The 23,095-nt window shown below is 41.0% G+C and overlaps 1 protein-coding gene across 7 annotated transcripts in view; it reads right to left on the bottom strand.

Moving 5' to 3' along the window:
• afg2a (AFG2 AAA ATPase homolog A) overlaps nucleotides 1-23,095 on the bottom strand; it is a 553,942-nt gene that overhangs the window by 182,681 nt on the left and 348,166 nt on the right. For 3 of the 7 annotated variants that reach the window (XM_067993427.1, XM_067993413.1, XM_067993422.1), the window contains exon 15: nucleotides 9,475-9,549. The exons of the other annotated variants lie outside the window; for them this stretch is intronic. In XM_067993427.1, coding sequence (XP_067849528.1) covers nucleotides 9,475-9,549 — 75 coding nt within the window. The remainder of the gene's footprint in view (nucleotides 1-9,474; nucleotides 9,550-23,095) is intronic. 7 annotated transcript variants of the gene reach the window in all.

The following is a 23,095-nucleotide window of genomic DNA, read 5'->3' as shown; positions in this document are numbered from 1 at the left end:
TTTAAATGAGTCGAGGGTTTCTGCCTCTACCACCCTCTCAGGCAGTGAGTTCCAGACCCCGAACACGCTCTGGGTGAAAAAACTTCTCCTCAGCTCCTCTCTAAACCTTCTACCAATTACTTTAAATCTATGCACCATGATCATTGACCCCTCTGCTAAGGGAAATAGGTCCTCCGTATCCACTTTATCTAGGACCCTCATAATTTTATGCACCTCAATTAAATCACCCCTCAGCCTCCTTTGTTCCAATGAAAACAACCCCAGCCTATCCAATCTTTCCTCATTGCTAAAATTCTCTCGTCCTGGCAACATCCTTGTAAATCTCCTCTGCATCCTCTCTAGTGCAATCACATCTTTCCTGTAATGTGGTGACCAAAACTGTACGCAGTACTCAAGCTGTGGCCTAACTAGTGTTTTATACAGTTCTAGCATAACCTTCCTGCTCTTATAGTCTACGCCTCGGCTAATAAAGGAAAGTATTCCGTATGCATTTTTAACCACCTTATCTACCTGTCCTGCTACCTTCAGGGATCTGTGGACATGCACTCCAAGGTGCCTCTGATTCTCTACAACGCTCAGTATCCTCCCATTTATTGTGTATTCCCTTGCCTTGTTTGCCCTTCCCAAATGCATTACCTCACACTTCTCCAGGTTGAATTCCTTTTGCCACTTTTCTGCCCATCTGACCAGTCCATTGATATATTCCTGCAGTCTACAGCTTTCCTCCTCACCATCAACCACGTAGCCAATTTTTGTATCATCTGCAAACTTCTTAATCATACCCTTTACATTTAGGTCTAAATCACTTATATATACCACAAAAAGCAAGGGACCTAGTACTGAACCCTGTGGGACCCCACTGAAAACAGCCTTCAAGTCACAAAAACACCCGTCGACCATTACCCTTTGCTTCCTGCCACTGAGCCAATTTTGGATCAAACTTGTCACTTTCCCTTGGATCCCATGGGCTTCTACTTTTCTGACCAAAATGCCATGTGGGACCTTGTCAAAAGCCTTGCTAAAATCCATGTATGTGGAGATGCCGGTGATGGACTGGGGTGGACAAATGTAAGGAGTCTTACAACACCAAGTTATAGTCCAACAGCTTTATTTGAAATCACAAGCTTTCGGAGCTTTCCTCCTTCGACACTCACCTGACGAAGGAGGAAAGCTCCGAAAGCTTGTGATTTCAAATAAAGCTGTTGGGCTATAACCTGGTGTTGTAAAACTCCTTACAAAATCCATGTAGGCTACATCAAATGCAGTACCCTCATCGATCCTCCTTGTTACCTCCTCAAAAAATCCAATCAAGTTAGTCAGACATGAACTTCCCTTAACAAATCCATGCAGACTGTCCTTGAATAATCTGTGCCTTTCTAAATGACAATTAATACTGTCCCTCAGAATTGTTTCCAATAATTTTCCCACCACCGAGGTAAGACTTACTGGCCTGTAATTACTTGGTCTATCCTTTTCTCCCTTTTTAAACAATGGTACATTAGCAATCCTCCAATCCTCCGGCACCATGCCTGTAGCCAGAGAAGATTTGAAAATGATGGTCAGATTGGCACCTCATTGGCGAATTTTCAATCTATTGGTATCTCCCCAGCGTCCAGTGACTCCCTCATAATGGTTGTCCTTGTCTCGCAAGTTTCTTCCCTAGTCTCAGTACTCTGAGATAAATACCATCTATCCCTGGTGACCTATTTGTTTGGAGCCCTTTTAGCCTGTCTAGGACTTCTACTTCATTTATATCGAAGCTGTTGATTTTACTTTGGTTATCTCTGTCTGGGGAGGGTACATTACTTATATCTTCCGTTGTGACTATTGGAGGAGGTAATCATTCAGAATATCAACTATCTTGTGCGGATCCTTAGCTTTGATTCCCTTTGCATCTGTTACAGTTTTCACCTCTTCGCTGACTGCACCTTTTACTGAGTTGCACTGTGCTACGAATTTTCAGGGCCAAAAAGCCTAAATGGAATAGCTAGGAGTACATTGGGCCGGAAATTGCTCTGAGCGGCGAACCAACAGTGCTTGCCGCTCCATAGATTTATACTAACCCACTAACTTACTGCAGCCTTTACTGCAGGCACTTCAACTAATAGGAAGTGGAGAAGAGTCTAGCGTTAACTCCAGCGAAGCTAGGGCCCATGGGAGAAGCGAGAGGAGTGAGCTCTCCCCTCGACCAGATTGCAGCATCTTTGAAGAGCCGCGAAGAGTCAAAACAAGCTGCCACTTAAAATCCAGGAAGTGAAAGCTGCAACAATAAAATCATTGGTAAGAACAGTTATAGATAGCGAAAAAAAGAGAGGGTAAGAAATAATCAAATTAAATAAAAGAGAAAGGAGGAAAAAGTTTTTAAAAATTAAAAATTTTTAATTTAAAAACTGTTTTAATGACCAAAAACTATCAAATTAAGAGTAATGAGACTCCACATTTTTTAAAAGTTAATTTTTAGTTGTTCGGCAGTCATTAAGACTTACAGCGCTATTAAAACTTAGATTAGACCTGGTATTTTTAAGTGTACCTTTTTTGTGGCAATATTAGTTAGTTTCCAGCTGGGCAGAAGAGCAAGTTGGCGCTGGTCCGTTGATTCTGTTGAATGCAGCCGGCGATATCCCTTTAAGGCAAAGCTGACAGATCACCGGCAAACCAGGAAGAGCAAGTTCCAGATTTCCGCGTTTGTCTGCGCATGTGCGAACGCCAGAACTTGCTCCTCGATTTGGCCACTAACAACAGTAAGCGCAGTTGAGCTCATTGTTCTTTTTAAAGCAATTCCCGGCCCATTATCTTCAATGAGGCAAATAAAAATACATTCAACAAATATTGAAATGCCTAAGTAATTCAATGTGCTCATCCATTTCTGCATTTTTTCATAGATTTGTATGGAGTGATCTTAAGCTTCAGAATATACATACGTCCCGATAATATCCCCTTTGTGCCTTTGCAAAACCAATTTTTATATAAGTACTTTGTGCAAGTATGTTTTGCAATAGCACCCTAAGTATATGTGCAAATATCTTTTTAAAGTTTCAAAGTGGCAATATAATAATCCTGTGCTGGGTTTTGAGAGCTGCTGGAAGTATTTTTTATAGGTGAATCTTTTAATAATACTCAGCTGTCAGCAGCTGAGTAGTTTCTTAGTGTTGGGGGCCCCAAAATAGCAATGAACAATAAAATTAGGGCTATCTCTGATTACGTAGGATGGGTTTTTACACAATCCTCTACTTACATAGACTATGGATATTAAATATATATTAATTTATATTAAAAGTATTCCCCTCCATACTATCCATATCTCCTTTAATATTCTCCCCCCACCCACTTCTGGTGATTTTTGAATATTTTAATCAATGATTGATGAAATTACTGGATATTGGTTTGATAATGTTACTGAGTACAATAGAGAACTGAAAATCTCAAAACGTACAACACAGTTTTCAAGAGTGAGTACCCGAATTGGCTTTTAAAACGCTTTTACATTGCAGCTTGAATAATTTAAATTCAGCGAGAACGGCTTGCTGCGTATGGAACTTCCTGTGCATTTGCGCCAAGCGGTGCATGAATTCAGGGTGTAATGATGTAGAAAGCAAATACTTGGCGTAAAAGAATTGAGGAAACTCGAGCACAAATCTATTACGCATATAATTATGCTACGCTCAAACTTTCTCGCTCTCTTTTACGCTTGTCCATCGCCTGCCTCCGAACGGATCTTGGCTCATTATAATGGCGCCACCTCCAGGCTAAAGAGCCATACGTGGGAATTTCCGTAAATAAGCTGGTTCAAAACAGGTGTAAAATTAAGCCCAAAATTTTAGGCGCAGCAGGAAACAAAGAAATTTTTCTGGTGTTTTATTGCTATTTTTTGAGCGATTTTTGTTTTTTCTTCTTCACTATATTTTCTGTTTATTTGAATGCATTTTTATGATGTCAGCATAAGTCACATTAAAAATTGAAAAGCATCAACGATTGCATGTTCTTAAACATGCTGTGCCTAAAGTGCATGAATAACAGATGGCCTGCAACTTTAATTTTCATACTTAAAAATAGAATATATGGTGTGAGTTTGGCGCTTTCCTCGTGCCTTGATTGTTTCCGCTTGTTTACGCACTTTTTAACTTTCTAACCTATGTTAATGAGATTGGCAGGAAATTTGGGTGTAAATAGACATCGACAAAATGGGGGCACGAATGGGCATAATTTCCCAATTACGCCCCTACAGGAAATTCTGCCCTACTCACAAGTCTCACACAAAGCAGCTTATGATTTTGCCAAAGGGATAAGATAGCTAGATTTAGCAGTGTAAATGAGGAGTGCTGAATGAGACCCAGTATAACAGCAGTTGAAACAATGTAGTCATTAACCAGAGGTGCTGCAGCAGCAATTGCAATACACTAAAACAGCTTCCTTAAATTGTCAGACTCTAGAACTGCTTCAAGTCAATACTCTTGTTGATTTTTTTAAAAATCGATGGAATAAAAAGAATCAATATTTCCTTTTAATACTTTGATTTTTAAAAGGCCTCCGGCTCACTCTTGAAAACTGTGTTGTACGTTTTGAGATTTTCAGTTCTCTATTGAAAGATCTCAATGCTTTTTCTTTTACTCTTTCTTTCCCGCCCTGCTGCCTCAGCCTTGACCAACCCTTTATTGTAATTTTACAGCACTGAATAGCACGGAACAATGTATCAGTGTTATTAAATGTTTTTTTTTTAAAAAGGGTTTAATGTCATCTTTTCATTGGTTGCCTAATAAATTTTATCCCTCCCGTTACTACAGGGATTCAGAAATTTTAGATGCTTAAATCTTATAACTTCTCACTGCAACATGAAAGTGTCTAAGAAGAGCAATTAGGTGGAAAGAAGAGAATAGAGAAGACCTTTTTGGGAGCCAGGTTTGTTTTGCTGTCAGCATGATACCTGATCTACCTGTCTCTCTCGTATCACCTGAATGCCGCTGCCTCAGAATGGCAGCCGCTCTCCCCTCCAGCCACGTGAATAAAAGGCATTAACCTGCCAGTGTTAATCTACACACAGGAAGTTAGATCACTTTCAGAATAAGAAAACATGTAGGTTCACCAAACAAGACACTCCAGCTGGCTCCTTTCAAACACAGGAAAGATGTAAATCTGGATCGAAATGTGATATCTCAAAGTGTTCCATTCATCTACCCTAATCCACATAACATTGTGCAATCAGGAGGGAATGGAGGTGGAGAGTACACTTTGACACGTTTTTTTAAAACGGAAACACAGTTTTGTAAATGCCATGTGCACCAACTTTTTTTTCCTGCAATGTTCCTGTAAATCAGCAAACTCTTAATCTAATAAAACATTTATTGCAATGTTTTTTATGAACCACTCCTTCTTCTTCAGGGAGGCAGCAAGTACAACAGAGACATACTTGTTGTGACTACAGTTAATTTCACGTATAATTAATTTTTTTTTGTACCTGGAAGCATATAAGCAACATACCATGCTGCTTTACATTTCCAACATCATCTAGGGAAGGAGAGCAACAGTGCACATTAGCAGTAGGATTCAAGAAACACTACAGTTTAATCTGTAATATTGTTTCCCAACAAACTGGATTGGTGCCAGACCACAATGAGGCCTGATTGGATGCTGTGGCCTTGTCGGCAATGAGAACAAGCTTGAGCATGCGCACTGCACCTACACTGCGCACGTGAACAGGCTGTGAATGCTGTTCCGTCTGGTCTCTAACGCACATCAGAGTCAACCTTTCCTTTTTAATACTTCTGACATTAGCACAGTCTTAAATGCAAAGTTTAAAAAAACAAAAGATTTCGCTAACATTCATCCACACAGAGAAGATTCTTAGCTGCACAGATCAGAGAGCTACCAGTTAAATTATTTTCTTGCCCTTGTTAAAAATGAAAAGTATCCCATCTGATTTGGAAAGCTCACAAAACTGGTACCATGGTTTTCCAAACCCCAAAACAGCCTCCCAAAAACAATGGTACTTCCTTTTAAGCAGTTACTAACAGGGCCTTATCTCCAATTCTGAATATCAACTGTAGCTATGAACGTGGGCTACCTCTTTTAAATGGAACCAGAAAAATTAAATTTGGCAATAACAGCAGCAATCCAGTCTGCACTGTTGGAACTTGTAATACTTTTACAGAGACAGAACCATAATTATGTATCGTTGAATTACTGATTTATACACAATATATCTGACTACGAGCAAGCATGAAATGCCAAAACTCAGGACATGCACATGCGTGTGTTTGTTTATACTGTGTGCGCATTCGCATCAAACAAAAACACTGGATGGAAAGATCTGCTCCAAAGAGAAAGCAGTTTTATCTCTATCTATGCCTGCACAGGCAAAACTGAAAGGGGAAAATCACCTCAGGAAAAGAAGAGTTTGTACTCCAATCTCCTGTAATTAATTTCTTTTTATCATTTTAAGAAAAAAGAATATATACATCTATTTTGTGAAGTACTGTCCAGTTTGTCACACAGTACTTACAGAAAAATATGTTCTGAATTATCACTAAGGCTTTGCACGTACTAGGAACTACGCACTGTTTTGGGTTTGGAATAATTTGATGGCAATCCTTAGAATCTGGCTGGGTCAATGGATATCAAGGGTCCTATCTATCTGCAGGGTTGGGTTCTTGCCTTTTTACAAGGCAGTAGGAGGAAACTGCTAGTTTGTGATCCCATTCTGACCTTTTTTGAGAGGTGATCTGGTTATGTGTGCAAGGTGGCTGACATGTTTGAACTACCAGAAAGGGGCTCTAGATTGACACCTGATAAAGGCCTGGTGTTTTGCATTCCAGTCAGAATCCATACATTACCTGCTTTGACTAGCATATATCCAAGCTGATGTTTCATCCACAGTGGGGGAAATGCATCTTCTTGCAGCTAGCAGTAACAATTGCGCTAACCGGGGGAGGGGGATGGGTAATTCTCCTGTGGGCAGCCCAAGCATTCTGGGTCAGCAATAATCTATGCCTCTTGACAGAGAAGGCAATAATATGGTCTCTGAGAACTGCCATAGTGATTTCCCACAGCAGCATTGGAGACATGTTGGGATTCTCATTCTCAAATACAGAGTGGATGGGCTGAGGGCATGAACTCTGAGTGGCTGAGGACTGTGGGATTTAGGCATCAATATTGAAGGTGGGGTGGTAGAGTGGAATGGGCAAATTGAAAGATAACTGATGTTTGTCAGAGATGCATATGGGTTCTATTTGGCAGCTTTTCACTTGGATTAGGTGTGATTATTTCAGGATAAAATTAAAAATTGTGGAATATAGTTTATTTGGGTTTAAGTAGAAGGTGAATTCCTTTCACTGCATGGCTCACTATATAATCTACCAGGCCTAGTTCATTATATTGCTCTTGGATTGTTATGCCTCTGTGGAGTGCCTTAGGACATTTTCTTATGTTAAAGATGTTATATAAATGGAAGTGGACAGGTACAAAAAATGATTTAAAAGTCTAATGGAATGCTGGCCTTTATCTCAAGGGGGCTGGACTACAAAGGGGTGGAAGTTATGTTACAGTTATATAAAGCTCTAGTTAGATCCTGTCTGGAGTACTGTGTTCAGTTCTGGGCACCGCATGTCAGGAAGGATATATTGGCCTTGGAGGGGGTGCAATGCAGATTCATCAGAATGATACCGGGGTTAAAAGGATTAAATTGTGAGGACAGGTTGAATAGACTAGGCTTGTATTCCCTTGAGTATAGAAGATTATGGGGTGTTCTAATTGAGGTGTTTAACATGATTAAAGGAGTTGATAGAGTAGATAGAGAGAAACTATTTCCTCTAGTGGGGCAGAACAAGGGGGCATAACATTAAAATTAGAGTTAGGCCATCCAGGGGTGATTTCAGGAAGCTCTTCTTCACACCAAGGTTGTAGAAATCTGGAACTCTCCCCCACAAAAGCTGTTGAGGCTAGGTCAATTGAAAATTTCAAAACTGAGATTGATAGATTTTCATTAGGCAAGGGTATTAAGGGTTACGGAACCAAGGGGGGTAAGTGGAGTTAAGTTACAGATCATCCATGATCTAACTGAATGGCAGAACAGGCTTGTGGGGCTGAATGGCCTACTCCTGTTCCTATGTTCCTAAGTTGTTGTTGTTGTTCTGGTTGCTTGCCCAGGGCGACCCATGTCTGCTGGAAATCTGTCTAACTGTAGGTGGGGAGTTTAGGTCTCCTCTCACAATCATCGTGCCTTCAATGTGTGGAGGGAGTCAGAGGAATCTTGTGGTGGGGATCTTTATCCTCTTTTGGGGAAGCAGTTGCTTTTGCTGTGAGCAACATTTATGCTTTGTCTTCTCTGGGGGTGGAGGTGCCTCTTCAGCACCTCAAGTAGCAAGGTCCCCAGTGTTCAAGTACAGGAGGAATGTTTCAGTAGCTCCACTTGTGAGGTGAGCACATGTGTGGTTTTAATTCTGGATCACAGTGGGAGCACATGGAGCAGCTGAGGCAAGCAGGCATTTAGCGCTAGGAGTTTTTCCAGCATCTTGAATGGTAATGTTAAGGGCTGAATGTCAGCAGATCACCTTTTGTAGTGTTTGCTGACCTTGTCAGCTTACATGAAGGAGACGAGTTTGATTCCACGGACATTTGCTCGTGCGTGGTTCACTACGCTGGTGGTTGAAGCTCTTGTGGTCGGCAGGTGAAAGAACCAGTAACTAGCCTTGGGCAAGGAGGTGGGAGGGGAGAGAAGGCAAAAATGTTTAATGGCTTTCTACTCACAGTCCTTGGGGCCAGCGTGAGGAAGCTGTACCTTCCATTTTTTATTGATTTGCTGGGCTCTGTAGGGAGAGCTACGTCAGGAATTGGCAGTGTGGTCAGAGCTATGACATTAGGTACCTACGTAGGTCATGGTGCCACTGGAAATTAATTTCTTTTTAAAAATAAACTGCTACTGAAAAGATCAAATACCACGGGTATATCAGGAATAACCCATTCAATGCAGAGGGAAATGGGAGAAATAAATTTTCACACATATATATTTAGTAAATAAAAAGACCTGACAAGCAAATTAGAATTAAATAAAATTAACTGTTTCTAATTCACAATTTTGAACATATTTGGAATCATTGTCTTTATAATTCTAGTAACCTCTAATCTCCCCTTCCCCTCCACCACCCATATCAGCTGGCAGTGCTGAACTGGGGTCAGTAAACTAGACCCTGCTCCTGCCTCCTCTCATGCCATGTGAGGTGAGTGTGGATAAGTACATTCTTCACTGTCATCATGGCAAACTGTTCGTTTGGGGAGGAAGAACAGCCAGGCATAATTTTTACCAGTGACACGATGACTTCATTTCAACACTATTTATGTTATGTGTCTGAAAAAAATATATTTTAATGAAGACTGTGCTCCTTTAATGCTTCAGTATTCCTATTTGCTATTAATATACATTAGTCCTGTCATAAATGTTCATTTCAGAACTCATAACCTAAAGAGAGTTATTTACTTACTTACATTTTTGTGATCCAACATTCCAATCACCTTATAGAGCAAATTATTAACGACTTTATTCCCGTCCTCCACCCTTTCCTGCCACAAGAAGGAAGAAAGAACTAGCAATTATATAGCTCTTTATCACGTCCTCAGGACATCCCAAAGTGTGTTACAACCAATGGATTACGCTGAAGTGCAGTTATAGTTGTTATCTAGGGAAGCACATCAGCCAGTTTTCACACAGCAAGGTCCCAAACAGCAAATTAATGAATAACCAGATAATCTGTGTTTGGTAATGTTGGTTGAGGGATAAATATTGGGCAGGACATTAGGAGAGCTCCTTGCTAGTCTTGGAATAATGTCATGGTTTTTTTTACATTCACCAGAGCGGGGAGATATGACCTCGATATTACAAATTTGGGGGCTCGTCTTAGATATTCTCAGCTATGGTGGTGCTGGTCACTCCCATAAGTAGTCTGAGAGTCTTGCGCATGGGGTGTGTCCATACTGCCCAATATCAAACTATATGATAGTGTAACCTAGGGGTATAACTGGATATTTGTGTCTTTCGCATGTGTGCTTCTTCAATTTCTTCGAAGGCAGACTGAGAAAATACTTGGTAAAACAAGGCCAGATACAAATCGTTAACAAAAACAACAAGTTGCATTTATACAGTGCCTTTAAAATAGAAAAACGTCCCAAGGCATTTCGCCTAAGTGTAATCAGACAAAAGTGGACGGCAAGTCAAAGGAGATAGTGAGGAGTGACCAAAAGGTTTATTTCGCAGTGTGTGAACAATACAGTGCAATGGTTACGACCAGACTCACTCACTTAATGCAATCAGTACAATTTGCCTTTGCTTAAAAATACAAAATAATGAATACACTGTGCTTTCACACATTGGTGGGTCTTCTTGCTTGATTTAAACCAAAATAATTCCTAACTCCTCTCCTGCATTCTAACCTTCTCGCACCCTTTGCTGAACCTGGCTGCCTGCCTGTGTCTCTGGTCCCTTTTGGCTGTGAACAGCGGGTGATTAAAAAGACTTTTCAACACAGTAAGTGTGAAGTGTTTATCGATTGCTGAGACAGGCTAACGAATTGCTTATTGTTAACAGTCTTTTGGGAAAACAACTTGCATTAGCATATTAACCGTGTTTTGCCATGGTGCTCTTTTTAAACTTGTGTAAATATATCTTGATTTAGAAACCCAACATTCAAAAGTAACTCCTTTTCCAAATCTTTTATATGGAAAAATGTTCAAAAAACCCTAAGTTTAATGTCTCAAAAAAGCAAATGGGATTCTGGGTTATCCATCTAAGGCCACTGAGTACAAAAGTAAGGAGGTAATGATAAATCTACAAAGATATTGGTTAAGTTACAGTAGGAGTATTGTGTGCTGAATGGTATCCTTCTGTGCTGAAATTTCTATAGTATTGTGATGATCACAATGTCGTGAACACTTATTTTTTAAATCAAAGTATATAGTGCTGCTTTAAGTTGTTAAAACATATTTAGTGATTCTTTTATTTTGAAGTGACCCATTTTGTTGTGTATCATTTAATCATCACTGAGAAAAAACACGGAAATGTACAGCCTCACGTTATGGCTATTTTTGCAAAGAAATACTGATTTTGTCGTATTCATTTCTATGGAAGAGTGTTCCCATTAGGTGTATAATAACGTGTAATGTTTTGCTAAGGCTAAAATAATGAAGATAACATTCTGCCAAGTGTTTAATTATTTAGTCTGTATCCCAATGTCACCACTGAAAACATTAAACTCTTAATTGTTCCAGCCATCTGCTGAAGTCCAACCTGCTCTTTCACAGTCCCAAACTGTCCTAATATATTAGAAATTAAAAATTTCATGCCTGGAACTCTTCATTTCCCACATTGGATGAAGTTTTTTATGTCCCATTGAAATTGTATTTACTGTATCTGAGGAAATGAGTGATATGTGTCTTTACCAGTTGTACAGCATTCACCCTTCATCCAGCAGTAGGGAATTACTGTCAAAGATGGGGGGGATGCACATATCTGGGCAGATTAGCTGCATCGCTCACCTTATTTTAAATCACTTTTCTTTAAAAAAAAACGGTCTCTCCGATGGCCTCGTTGGTAAATGCACTACTTAGTGTGATACTGAATCATACAGCCCAAGAAGGATTGATCCCAGTCTATGCTGCATTAGCTGACCTGAGCTGCTGGGGGGATGGGGGCATTTTGCACCATTGAAATCAAATCCCAGCATGTTAGTGCTTTTAGGTGAGGACCGTAGAAAATTTGAAGGGGAAAGGAGGATCTCTGTGTACATCCTAACTGTGATGAAGCAGGGGTGTGCAAACTTCACAAAGCTTTCTTTTAAAAATAATTTTGATTTTAATTTAGAGAAACTTAACATAACTTGAATTAAATAAACCTTATCATGTCAGAGCACACAATGCACTCAGCATGGCATCCACTCTGAAGTAAATGAGTATTTTTGTGCTCATCCACCCTGCAGAATGGCTGATTCATGAAGTGAACTCGGGAGCAACATGGCGGCAATGGGGTGATGCACTTCACGTGGGATTTTTTACTGTAATCTGCTACAGCATGGCATGTAAAGATATCTGGAAACTGGTTTTCAAACCCATTTCTGTTCAAATTACACATCTAAAACTTCTAAATAATGTGCATAGAGATGAAGAAATTTGGGATTAAACCTCCTACCCCTCCCACCAAGAAAAATACAGAATTGACAAGTACAAATTCTGTGCTATTAAACATTTATCCGCTCTCTTCCTCCAGTGACTTAGTGGGAAAAAGGCACCACCAAATATATTACTAAGTCCCATAAATTAGATGGTCCCAAGTTCAATACCAGGTCTTTGCTTATGCTAGCTGATCTCAGTTAAGGCTACAGTAACAGAACTAATAAAATTGTACTTAAGCTCTGGGATAGGGAGACAGAAAATGAGCAAACGTTCACACTCCTGGTCATTATCTGGTGAGCCTACAAGAAAATGCATATCTGTCGAGATGAAGACAAGATTGTGCACAGGAGTGATGCTTCCCACAGTGGAATAGCCAGACAACACCCACCATTTAGCCTCACATATGATGAAGAGCTACTTGAGCAAGTAGCTGGAGGGTAGCCAGCATGCATAGAATCGTACCCCAGTATATGTCAATACCTTTAAGAAGTGAGGGAAGAGAATTGCATGCATCACTTGCACTGACCCTTCAGCATTTCAAGAAGTAGCCCTGTCAGAATAAAAGAAACTTGGTGGTTGATAGAATTGCAAATTGTTACAGCTGTACAGAGAATGGCATGACTTGGCAGATGTCAATGAAATCTCCTCCATTCCAGCAGGTTTACTGGTGTTGCACGGTATAAGTTGCCTCCCTACATTTCTTATCTTTTCTGTATAATAACTGGAATTGCTGACTCCTTCCCTTTAAAAAGATGGAGATCACAAAAGAAACACCTGGAAAAACACGGATGTGGCCTCTTTTTCCTATTGTCCTACTAGCCAATCAGCTTCTTTGAAAGTCAATGGCCCTCAGCCACAGGAATGTCAAACAATTCTTTTCAGGTACCTCAGACTCCTCGTCTCGCTTTTCACACGCCAGGAAGTCCCATTCACAAGACCTTTGCATGTACATGTCTCCACCAAAACAATGCACAGAAAGCTTTTTTTTAATAATGAAAAGAACAACACATTAACATTAAAAGAGACAATTAGTCAAGAATTATAGAATGCGGTAATCAAAGTACTTCAACTATTAAGGAACTTTTTTCTACTTTAATCAAAAGTTATTAATTTATTTTAAAGAACCGACAAAATAATTCAATTTACTAGGATTTTTAAAAATTAAGTTTAAATGTGACAGAAAAACTGGTTCAAAATAATGCAGCATATTAAAGAGCTCACGTTTGAAAATTAAGGAGAAAATAAGAGCAGCAACATTTTGAAAGTGTATGGTGCAAGCTTTCTAAAAACAGGTAATCCCAAGGGCTGAAAGCTTTAAGATTCATTCTCTGCAAAATGTAATGGCTTTCAAACAGTAAACCACTGCTTTCTTTTCAATTCAGGGGTATAAAGGGGTCAAATCTTAATAGTTTTTTTACCAGTCTTTTCCCTTCCAGTTCCTTGCCAATTGACCAGTATTCATGTGTGAGCCTTAATAGCAAGTATCAGTAGGGAATTAAAGTGTTGAGGGCACCATAGCCAAGCTCCATACTGTCCGCACCCGACATCTACATAGGTGCACTTCCGGCAGGAGTCCCAGGATAGCAATCAGGAGTGGGAATACTGATCAACTTTCCCCTCCCTAACCAGAAGCACTATGGCCAATTGCAGCATCCTTACTACTGCTCTGACTGGGATGAGCTAACTTGTGTAACACAGATACACCAAATATCAAACCTGGGATCCTCCTGGCCTGGATAGCTCAGCAACCTGCCCAACCACATGAAGAGCACAACTAGAAATTGAAACATACAAAAGCTGAATCTTCAAGTTCCACCAGAGAGGGAGTTCTGTTTGTGAAATTTGATCTTGCTCAAAGAGTTAGGGATACTATCCTAAGGCAGGTAATCTAACATTCTTCCTTATTTGTTCAAACTCCACAATGAATTATGCCAGTACAAAAGACAGGCAGACTTCTCCATGGTTTAATGTTAAGGCCATATAGGGAAACCACACTAAATCCCTTATTGTTTAGTGTTTTGAACGGTCAGGTTAAGACAGCAACACTTCACAATAGTTTATCCCATATATCAGCTTTGCAGATACGTCAAGAAGAAACCTTTGCATATTAGCCGATGCTGTGGTTGTAGATAAAACAGAATGACCTGCAACTTTTCTTATTAAGGAATAACATGAAATATATTCTACTACTCAGTTGACTGGATGTTGTTTAGCGATGGGTTTACCCATTGTTTTGCTACCAAATCAAACAAATAGCTGCCTGGATCAACAAATGTCCTTAGCTCTAGCGACCGAGAACGCTAGGGCTCTGTGAACATTAATAAAAATGATACTTCCTTTCAAAGGAAGAAGTGTGCGATGGCAGATAAAATTTCACCACCATTATTTCCTGAGATAAATGAAACTCAGATACAATCTTTGGCATGAATTTCAGATATGGTCTTATGACTATCCTATCCACATGCCAAACTAAGTAAGGTGGGTCTACCACTGGAGCATGAAGCTTACTAACACTGTGAGCTCAAATAAATGCAAGCAGAGTCTTAAAGTAAGAAATTAAGATTGCAAGAGGGTGCAGGTTCAAATTGAACTAACAAATGCCATGCAAAACAAAAGTCAAATCCCAGATAACTCATCCTTCAAATTATTTAATTTTTCAGGGTATGATGATGCTGAAGATCACTGAGCATTCACCAAGTGAACTTCATAATAAAAACTGGTGATAGGTTGCAATATCCACCATAAGTTCCAATATCTCTAACATGCACAGTGATAAATGTTGATTTTGGAGGTGTGATAAATAGTGAGGGTTGCTAGGATTTCACATTCGAAGGGATGGTACTCAAAATAATTTCCACTTAGCATTACAAGTTTAAGTGGGATATGTTTCCAAATTCCAATAAGGTATCCAAAACTGAGAGGTCAAAACCTTAAATGGTTTAGCTGGCTCTTTCAGGAACCACCTTATCAAATGGAGGCTCTAGGACACACTGTGCCACAGCTGCGCTTCCATACAGCAGTACAAATGGTGCCTTTTATGATCTGAACAGGGCAATGCGCGATGAATTCCAATAGGCCCACGCACCAAGTTTTTCTCAGTCAATATACCATTAATTAGATTACTGTTGTTGTCTAGGCCAAGATCTTCTGGATGATCCAGGGTAACTACAACAACGTGCATTTATATAGTGCCTTTAACACAGAAAAATGTCCCAAAGCACTTCACGAAGCATAATGAGATAAAATTGGACACTGAGCCAAAGAAGGGGATATTAGGATGGGTGAACAAAAGCCAAAGAGGTTGGTATTAAAGAGGCTCTTAAAGGAGGAGAGGGAGGTGGAGGGGTTTAGAAAGACTAAAGGTACGGCCATCAACGGTGGGGCGATGGGAGAGGGAGTTGCACAAGAGGCCAGAGTTGGAGGAATGCAGAGTGTGGGATGGTGGGGGGAAAGTTGTAGGGCTGGTGCTGCAAGATGCTATAGAGATAAGGAGGGCAAAGCCATGAACGGATTTAAATACGAGATTGACAATTTTAAATTTGAGGCAATGGGGAACTGGGAGCTAATATTGGCCAACAAAGACAGGGATAATGGGTGAGCAGGACTTGATAGAGGATAGAATATGGGCAACAGAGTTTTGAATCAGCTGAAGTTTATGGTGGGTGGAAGATGGGAGACCAGCCAGGAGAGCATTTGAATAGTCATGTCTGGAGGTGACAAAGACATGGATGAGGATTTCAGCCATAGATGGGCTGAGGTAGGGGCAGAGACGGGCAATGTCATGGAGGTGGAAGTAGGTGGTCTTTATGATGGTCCTTGCAGTCGGAAGCTCATCTCAGGGTTGAATAGGATATCAAAGGTTGTGAACAGTCTGGTTCAATCTGAGACAGTAGCTTGGGTGGGAGAAGACATCTAGGTTGGGGGTACAAAGATTCTGGCGGGAGGTCAAAGATTATGTCTTCAAAATTTAACCAGACAAAATTGTGGCACATCCAAGACTGGATGTCGGACAAGAAACTTTTTCACACAGAGTGTTGTTAAGATCTGGAACGCACTACCTGAAAGGGTGGTGGAAGCCGATTCCACAGGAACTTTCAAAAGGTAATTGGACATGTACTTGAAGAGGACTGATTTGCCAGGTTATGGGGATATATGGGGTGTGGGACTAAATTGGACAGCTCTTTCAAAGAACCAGCACAGGCACGACTGGCCGAATGGCCTCCATTTGTGCTGTAAGATTCTATGATTTTATGATTTTGTAAGATGTCTGATAACACAAAGGCAGTAGAGGGGTTGAGTCAGGTGGTGGAGAGGTAGAGCTGGGTGTTGTCAGCATATATGTGGAAGCTGACCCTATGTCTTCAGATGGTGTTGCTAAGGGGCAGCATGTAGATGAGATATGTAGAGTTCCCTGATCAACTTTCACATGCAAATGAATAGAATAGGGGAAGACCACAGGGACAGTTCAGACTTTGACAGATTCGAATGCTCCAGTGGCTCAATGGGCAAATGCACCACAGCCAAAAGGCTGTTGCAGGAAAGACAGTTAAGCTGTATCACTGGTTGGTCTTTCAACACTCTGCGTGAAGTCTCTCTAGGAATTTCCACTTTTTCTTCTTGTAAACTTGTGCATGGCTAGCTTCTCACCGTTACTCTGCTGCTCTGTTGGGTCGTGGACAGAAATCTGTTTTCTCCTGGGCCGAAGTCCATTTCTCCGTTGGCTTCTAGGTTTTACTGTGACCTTCACCTTTACCGTCGCTTCCTATTGAGACTGTATTTTCCATTGGACGGCCTCTATTCTAGCACCTGGTCTGCTTCCGCTGGCTCAGTTTTCTGCTCCTTTGCTGGGAATGTTTCACTCTACACTGAGCTAGCTCTGATCTGTTCCTGTTGGCTCCTGCTATATAAATTCAAGGTGGTGCTGTTGTTTTTAATTGAACTTTTGAGGAGTAACAAGTGATACCTTCAACTAAAAGCCCTTAGGAAAACTTTAACAGGTTCGTCTTACAAATATAACTGGTTCGCTTGCCTTACTTGATTCAAGTGTACTTGAAACAGTTGGATTTAAGATAGGGAATTTAGATAGCAGGATTTTACATTTGCTTTTTCTTTTTGAAGGTACAATATAATGGTCAAGCACCCTCTGTTGCAGCCATTTCCTTTAGTGACATAGAACAATTATGAAAATTATTTAACCTTTCAAATTTCTTTTACATGTATGCATATATGACTGAAAGTTTATTAATGACATATAAAACAAAGTTTTAAAGAAATTGTTTCAACATGAATTTAAGTGCTTGAAGGAATGACTTCTGCCCTCAGTTTCATTTTCCAGCAGGTGAACTATGACAAAGGTCTGCTCATCAAGTAGCTGGATGGGCTGGCTGTGTGCAGCCCTCCAGCACCAGGCGGTTACAAAGAAAACAGATGACAACAGTAACAGATGTTATGGGTCTTTGAGCATTTGGATTTACTTGAAGCTGAGGATATTCTAAAACACCAGCTCCAATTCAGGCTACAGAATTGTACTTGTTAGAACAAGAGTGCAAACATTTACGGTAAATTCAATAATTCCACACTTGAAGGGAGCACGGGTTGGAGATAAGTACACAATGATGTAGAGCGATTCTCCAACCCAGACTCTTTTCAAATGTGCATCATTGCTGGGAGCGAGGAATCACTGAATTTTATTCTCTTCACTTTTGTTCATCTGCAAAACTTTTTAGATTGGCATGAAATTATCTCCCTATTCTGTAAATCTTAGAAATGAGTAAAACCACCAATTTTAATGATTATTGTGTGACTACCCATTATAATGTTTTAATAGTGTCCAACTATTCTTTGTATTTTATGTCCTATGCCAGCTGTTGTCTTTCTTTTCATGTAGGTACTATTACTTTGTTAATTTTTGCTCAAACATTATCACTATCAATATAGTGACAAAATAAGAAATGTAAAATATCTAGTGTCTGCAATAATAAAAGAACATTCATTTCAGAAAAATAAGTTTGCAGTTGCACTGCAGCTGGTGTGAAACTGAAGTGGTGAGATGCCTTCTCAACATGGTCTCACACCACTTGATGCAATGTGATGTCAGTTTGGCGATTCAAGCTTGACTTAAGGTACATATCTTGCATTAATACAAAGCCGTGCCCTTTTGCATTCGCATAAAATATATAACTGACCTGTAATAACTTTGATTTTGATGCAAGATTATCCTTTATTCCAAATCCTATGAGTATTTTCTAGATTTTATTTTAGTGCATGAGACTCTCTCGTAAAAGGTTTGGGAGAGCTACTTGATATAGTGCATCCAGTGATTACTTTATTCTCAGTGACAACAAAATGGAAAGCAAAGTTGCACTGGGACATAAGAACATAAGAACATAAGAAATAGGAGCATGAGTAGGCCAATCGGCCCCTCGAGCCTGCTCCGCCATTCAATAAGATCATGGCTGATCTGGTCCTAACCTCAAATCTAAAATCATGTCCAATTTCCTGCCCGCTCCCCGTAACCCCTAATTCCCTTTACTTCTAGGAAACTGTCGATTTCTGTTTTAAATTTATTTAATGATGTAGCTTCCACAGCTTCCTGGGGCAGCAAATTCCACAGAACTACCACCCTCTGAGTGAAGAAGTTTCTCCTCATCTCAGTTTTGAAAGAGCAGCCCCTTATTCTAAGATTATGCCCCCTCGTTCTAGTTTCACCCATCCTTGGGAACATCCTTACCGCATCCACCCGATCAAGCCCCTTCACAATCTTATATGTTTCAATAAGATCGCCTCTCATTCTTCTGAACTCCAATGAGTAGAGTCCCAATCTACTCAACCTCTCCTCATATGTCCGCCCCCTCATCCCCGGGATTAACCGAGTGAACCTTCTTTGTACTGCCTCGAGAGCAAGTATGTCTTTTCTTAAGTATGGACACCAAAACTGTATGCAGTATTCCAGGTGCGGTCTCACTAATGCCTTATATAACTGCAGCAATACCTCCCTGTTTTTATATTCTATCCCCCTAGCAATAAAAGCCAACATTCCGTTGGCCTTCTTGATCACCTGCTGCACCTGCATGCTAACCTTTTGATTTTCTTGCACTAGGACCCCCGGATCCCTTTGTACTGCAGTACTTTCCAGTTTCTCGCCATTGAGATAATAACTTGTTCTCCGATTTTTCCTGCCAAAGTGCATAACCTCACATTTTCCAACATTGTATTGCATCTGCCAAATCTCCACCCACTCACCCAGCCTGTCTATATCCCCTTGTAGGTTTTTTATGTCCTCCTCACTCTCTACTTTCCCTCCCTTCTTTGTATCATCTGCAAACTTTGATATGTTACACTCGGTCCCCTCCTCCAAATCGTTAATATAGATTGTAAAGAGTTGGGGACCCAGCACCGACCCCTGCGGAACACCACTGGCTACTGGTTGCCAGTCCGAGAATGTACCATTTATCCCAACTCTCTGCTTCCTGTTAGATAACCAATCCTCCACCCATGCCAGAATATTACCCCCAATCCAGTGATTCTTTATCTTGAGCAATAATCTTTTATGTGGTACCGTGTCGAATGCCTTCTGGAAGTCTAAATACACTACGTCCACTGGTTCCCCTTTATCCACTCTGTACGTTATATCCTCAAAGAGCTCAAGCAAATTTGTCAGACATGACTTCCCCTTCGTAAAGCCATGCTGACTTTGTCCTATTAAATTATGTTTATCCAAATGTTCCGCTACTGTCTCCTTAATAATAGACTCCAAAATTTTACCCACCACAGATGTTAGGCTAACTGGTCTATAATTTCCAGCCTTCTGCCTACTACCCTTTTTAAATAAGGGTGTTACATTAGCAGTTTTCCAATCTGCCGGGACCTTTGCCGAGTCCAGAGAATTTTGGAAAATTATTACCAAAGCATCCACAATCCCTACTGCCACTTCCCTCAAGACCCTGGGATGTAAGCCAACAGGTCCAGGGGATTTATCCGCCTTGAGTCCCATTAATTTACTGAGTACCAATTTCTTGGTGATTTTAATCGTATTTAGCTCCTCCCCCCCAGAGCCCCCCGTTTGTCCACTGTTGGGATATTCTTAGTGTCCTCTACCGTAAAGACTGAAACAAAATATTTGTTCAGCATTTTTGCCATCTCCATGTTTCCCACCATTAATTTCCCGGTCTCATCCTCTGAGGGACCTACGTTTGCCTTAGCCACCCTTTTTCTTTTTATATAACTGTAGAAACTCTTGCTATCTGTTTTTATATTTTTTGCTAATTTATTTTCATAATCTATCTTCCCTTTCTTAATCAATCCTTTCGTTACTTTTTGCTGTCTTTTGAAGACTTCCCAATCTTCTATCCTCCCACTAAGTTTGGCTACCTTATATGTCCTTGTTTTTAGTCGGATACTATCCTTGATTTCTTTACTTAGCCACGGATGGCTGTCATTTCTTTTACACCCTTTTTTCCTCAGTGGAATTTTTTTTTTTTGAAAGTTGTAGAATAACTCCTTAAATGAACACCACTGTTCATGTACCGTCTTACCCTTTAAACTATTTTCCCAGTCCACTTTAATCAATTCCGCTCTCATACCATCATAGTCTCCTTTATTCAAGCTCAGTACGCTTGTTTGAGAACCAACCTTCTCACCCTCTAATTGGACATGCAAGACTGTACAAAGGAGAAAACCTCAAAAGTGTAATTGGTAGCCTGATTTTATTTTCAATTTCTTTGCTATCTATCCATCATCATGATTCATGCAGATGTTGCAATAAAAACAAATACATTGGAAGCTTCAGGTGAAATTCAATGCTGAAAGAATGGTCCACTTTCCTATGCTATCCTTACTGGCCAGTCTTCTATCAGGAACTCCACTGTACATAATGCACAGCAAACAACGCTACATAAATCAGACCATCCTGCCAATGGGTTATTGATTATGAACCAAGAGTGTATAAATCACTCCAATTCAGCAATTTATCGATCAAGGGTTGTGGGGGGGTGGGGGGAGGAAGGGAGAGAGAAAGAAGTGTCCTCATTAAGCTTTCTGGTCAGATTTGTCTCATGGAAGAAAATTTAGCCGACTGAGTGCCAGAGAGCACAGTAAAAAGCCTTGTCACAAACAAATCTTATAGAAAACAAAATCTACAACCTAATCTACCGACAAAAGATCTCTAACATACTAATGAGTAATGGACCCTTTAGAGGGAGGTTCTCACCCTCAGTACCTTTCTGACAAAAATAGTTACAAAGAATTAAGATTAAATTTATAATTTTCTGGTCATTTTATTAATATTGTACTTTTGTTTATATAGCAAGTGTCGACCACATCATCAAATTATTGAGTGGTTGGTACAGGGTTGGAGTGGTCTGGAAAAGTTATAGAACCTAATGTTGGCATCAGTAGGTGCAGCTATTCGATTGATTCTGGAATAATGTTTACCTCAGCTGTTTGTTTTACTCCAGCTCCCTTGCACTGTCAGACACAGTGGGTCCAATATTAGGAGGGAGGCGGGTTGCCAGCGGGGGTCGACTGGGCGCGTGGGTAACCCGCCCAGTAAAATCGGTGGGTTCCACACGCGATCGTAAGTAAATTGAAGCCACTTACCATGGCTTCCGGGTTTCGCGCTGGAAAGCTGCGCAGCGGGCGGACTGTGCACCCGCATCATAGGCTGTCAGCTGGAGGAGCCCTATTTAAAGGGGCAGTCCTCCACCAACTGATGCTGCAGAAAGGAGCCAAAATTGCAGCAGGAGCAGCCCAGGGGGAAGGCTGCTCCCAGGTTTAATGATGCCTCACTCCAGGTCCTACTGGATGGGGTGAGGAGGAGGGGGAGGACAGAGATCTTCTCCCCGGCGGACGGGAGGAAGTGACCTGCCTCTGCCACCACGAAGGCCTGGCTTGAGGTGGCAGAGGAGGTCACCAGCACCACCAACATATCACGCACCTGCATACAGTGCAGGAGGTGCTTCAATGACCTAAGTAGGTCAGCCAAAGTGAATACACTCACTCATTTCCCTACACTCCGTCTGCCACATCACCACCCCCACCCCACATCTCCTTCTGCACTGCCAACACTGCTCTATCACATCACTCCTCACACCCACTCAAAGCTCATCCTCATCTTACCTGCACTTACTCACCTCGCCAGTACTCATCCCACCACTACCACTCAACCCAATCCTTATACAATCTCATGGCTTTGTCTCATACTCACCCTCTCATGCATCTCTTTCACGGTCAGCCTCACCCAACCTGCCACTACCTGTGCTGCAGCCACAGGGCATGCATCACGTACGGGTAGTAGGAAGCGTAAGGCAAACGTATCGTGAGCATGATGGGGATGGAAAAGGGTGTTTGAGGGTTTGTCATAGTTTTTACTTATATTTGATTTCTGATCAACTCACATTACATATTATATTGTCACCACTACTGCCACGTCTTGGCCATTCTTGACTGGCTTGTGCAATAATGCCCTTTCATGAGATTCTCCATGAAGACCCTTGATGCCACCCATTGGGTCACCCTACAGTAGGTATATGTATAGTTGGACGACTACTTTGTGCAGGTGCCAGCACTGTGTTGTGTAGCTCCACTTGGCGGAGGTGGACGGCGTGCCTGGCGAAGCTGGTGATGTTGCTCGTCGTCCAATAAAGTGATGAATGCAGCAATAGAATCCCCCCACCCCGCCCATCCTGACGGTGTGAGTGTGAGAGGGTCCACAAAGTAGGTATATGTGTTTGGACAGCAGAGTTTATGGTATGATTTAATAATTTGGAGTGTGGAGACAACGGTGTGGCAAGCAAAACTTTGTCTGAGGTGACAGAGTGCCCTGCTGCAATGAATGAGGGTTTACCCCGCACCTGTTAAATGGACCTTTGCAGCTGCCACTGGCTGCTGGCTGCAACACGTCTGTTTAAACAGGGAGTGTTTCCCCCAGCATGGGAAACACGCTCTG

Source organism: Heptranchias perlo, chromosome 1 (genome assembly GCF_035084215.1).
Source record: "Heptranchias perlo isolate sHepPer1 chromosome 1, sHepPer1.hap1, whole genome shotgun sequence".
NCBI classification, from domain to species: domain Eukaryota; kingdom Metazoa; phylum Chordata; class Chondrichthyes; order Hexanchiformes; family Hexanchidae; genus Heptranchias; species Heptranchias perlo.
The sequence above is the reverse complement of the archived record's forward strand: the minus strand, read 5'-3'. Positions and strand labels throughout refer to the sequence as shown.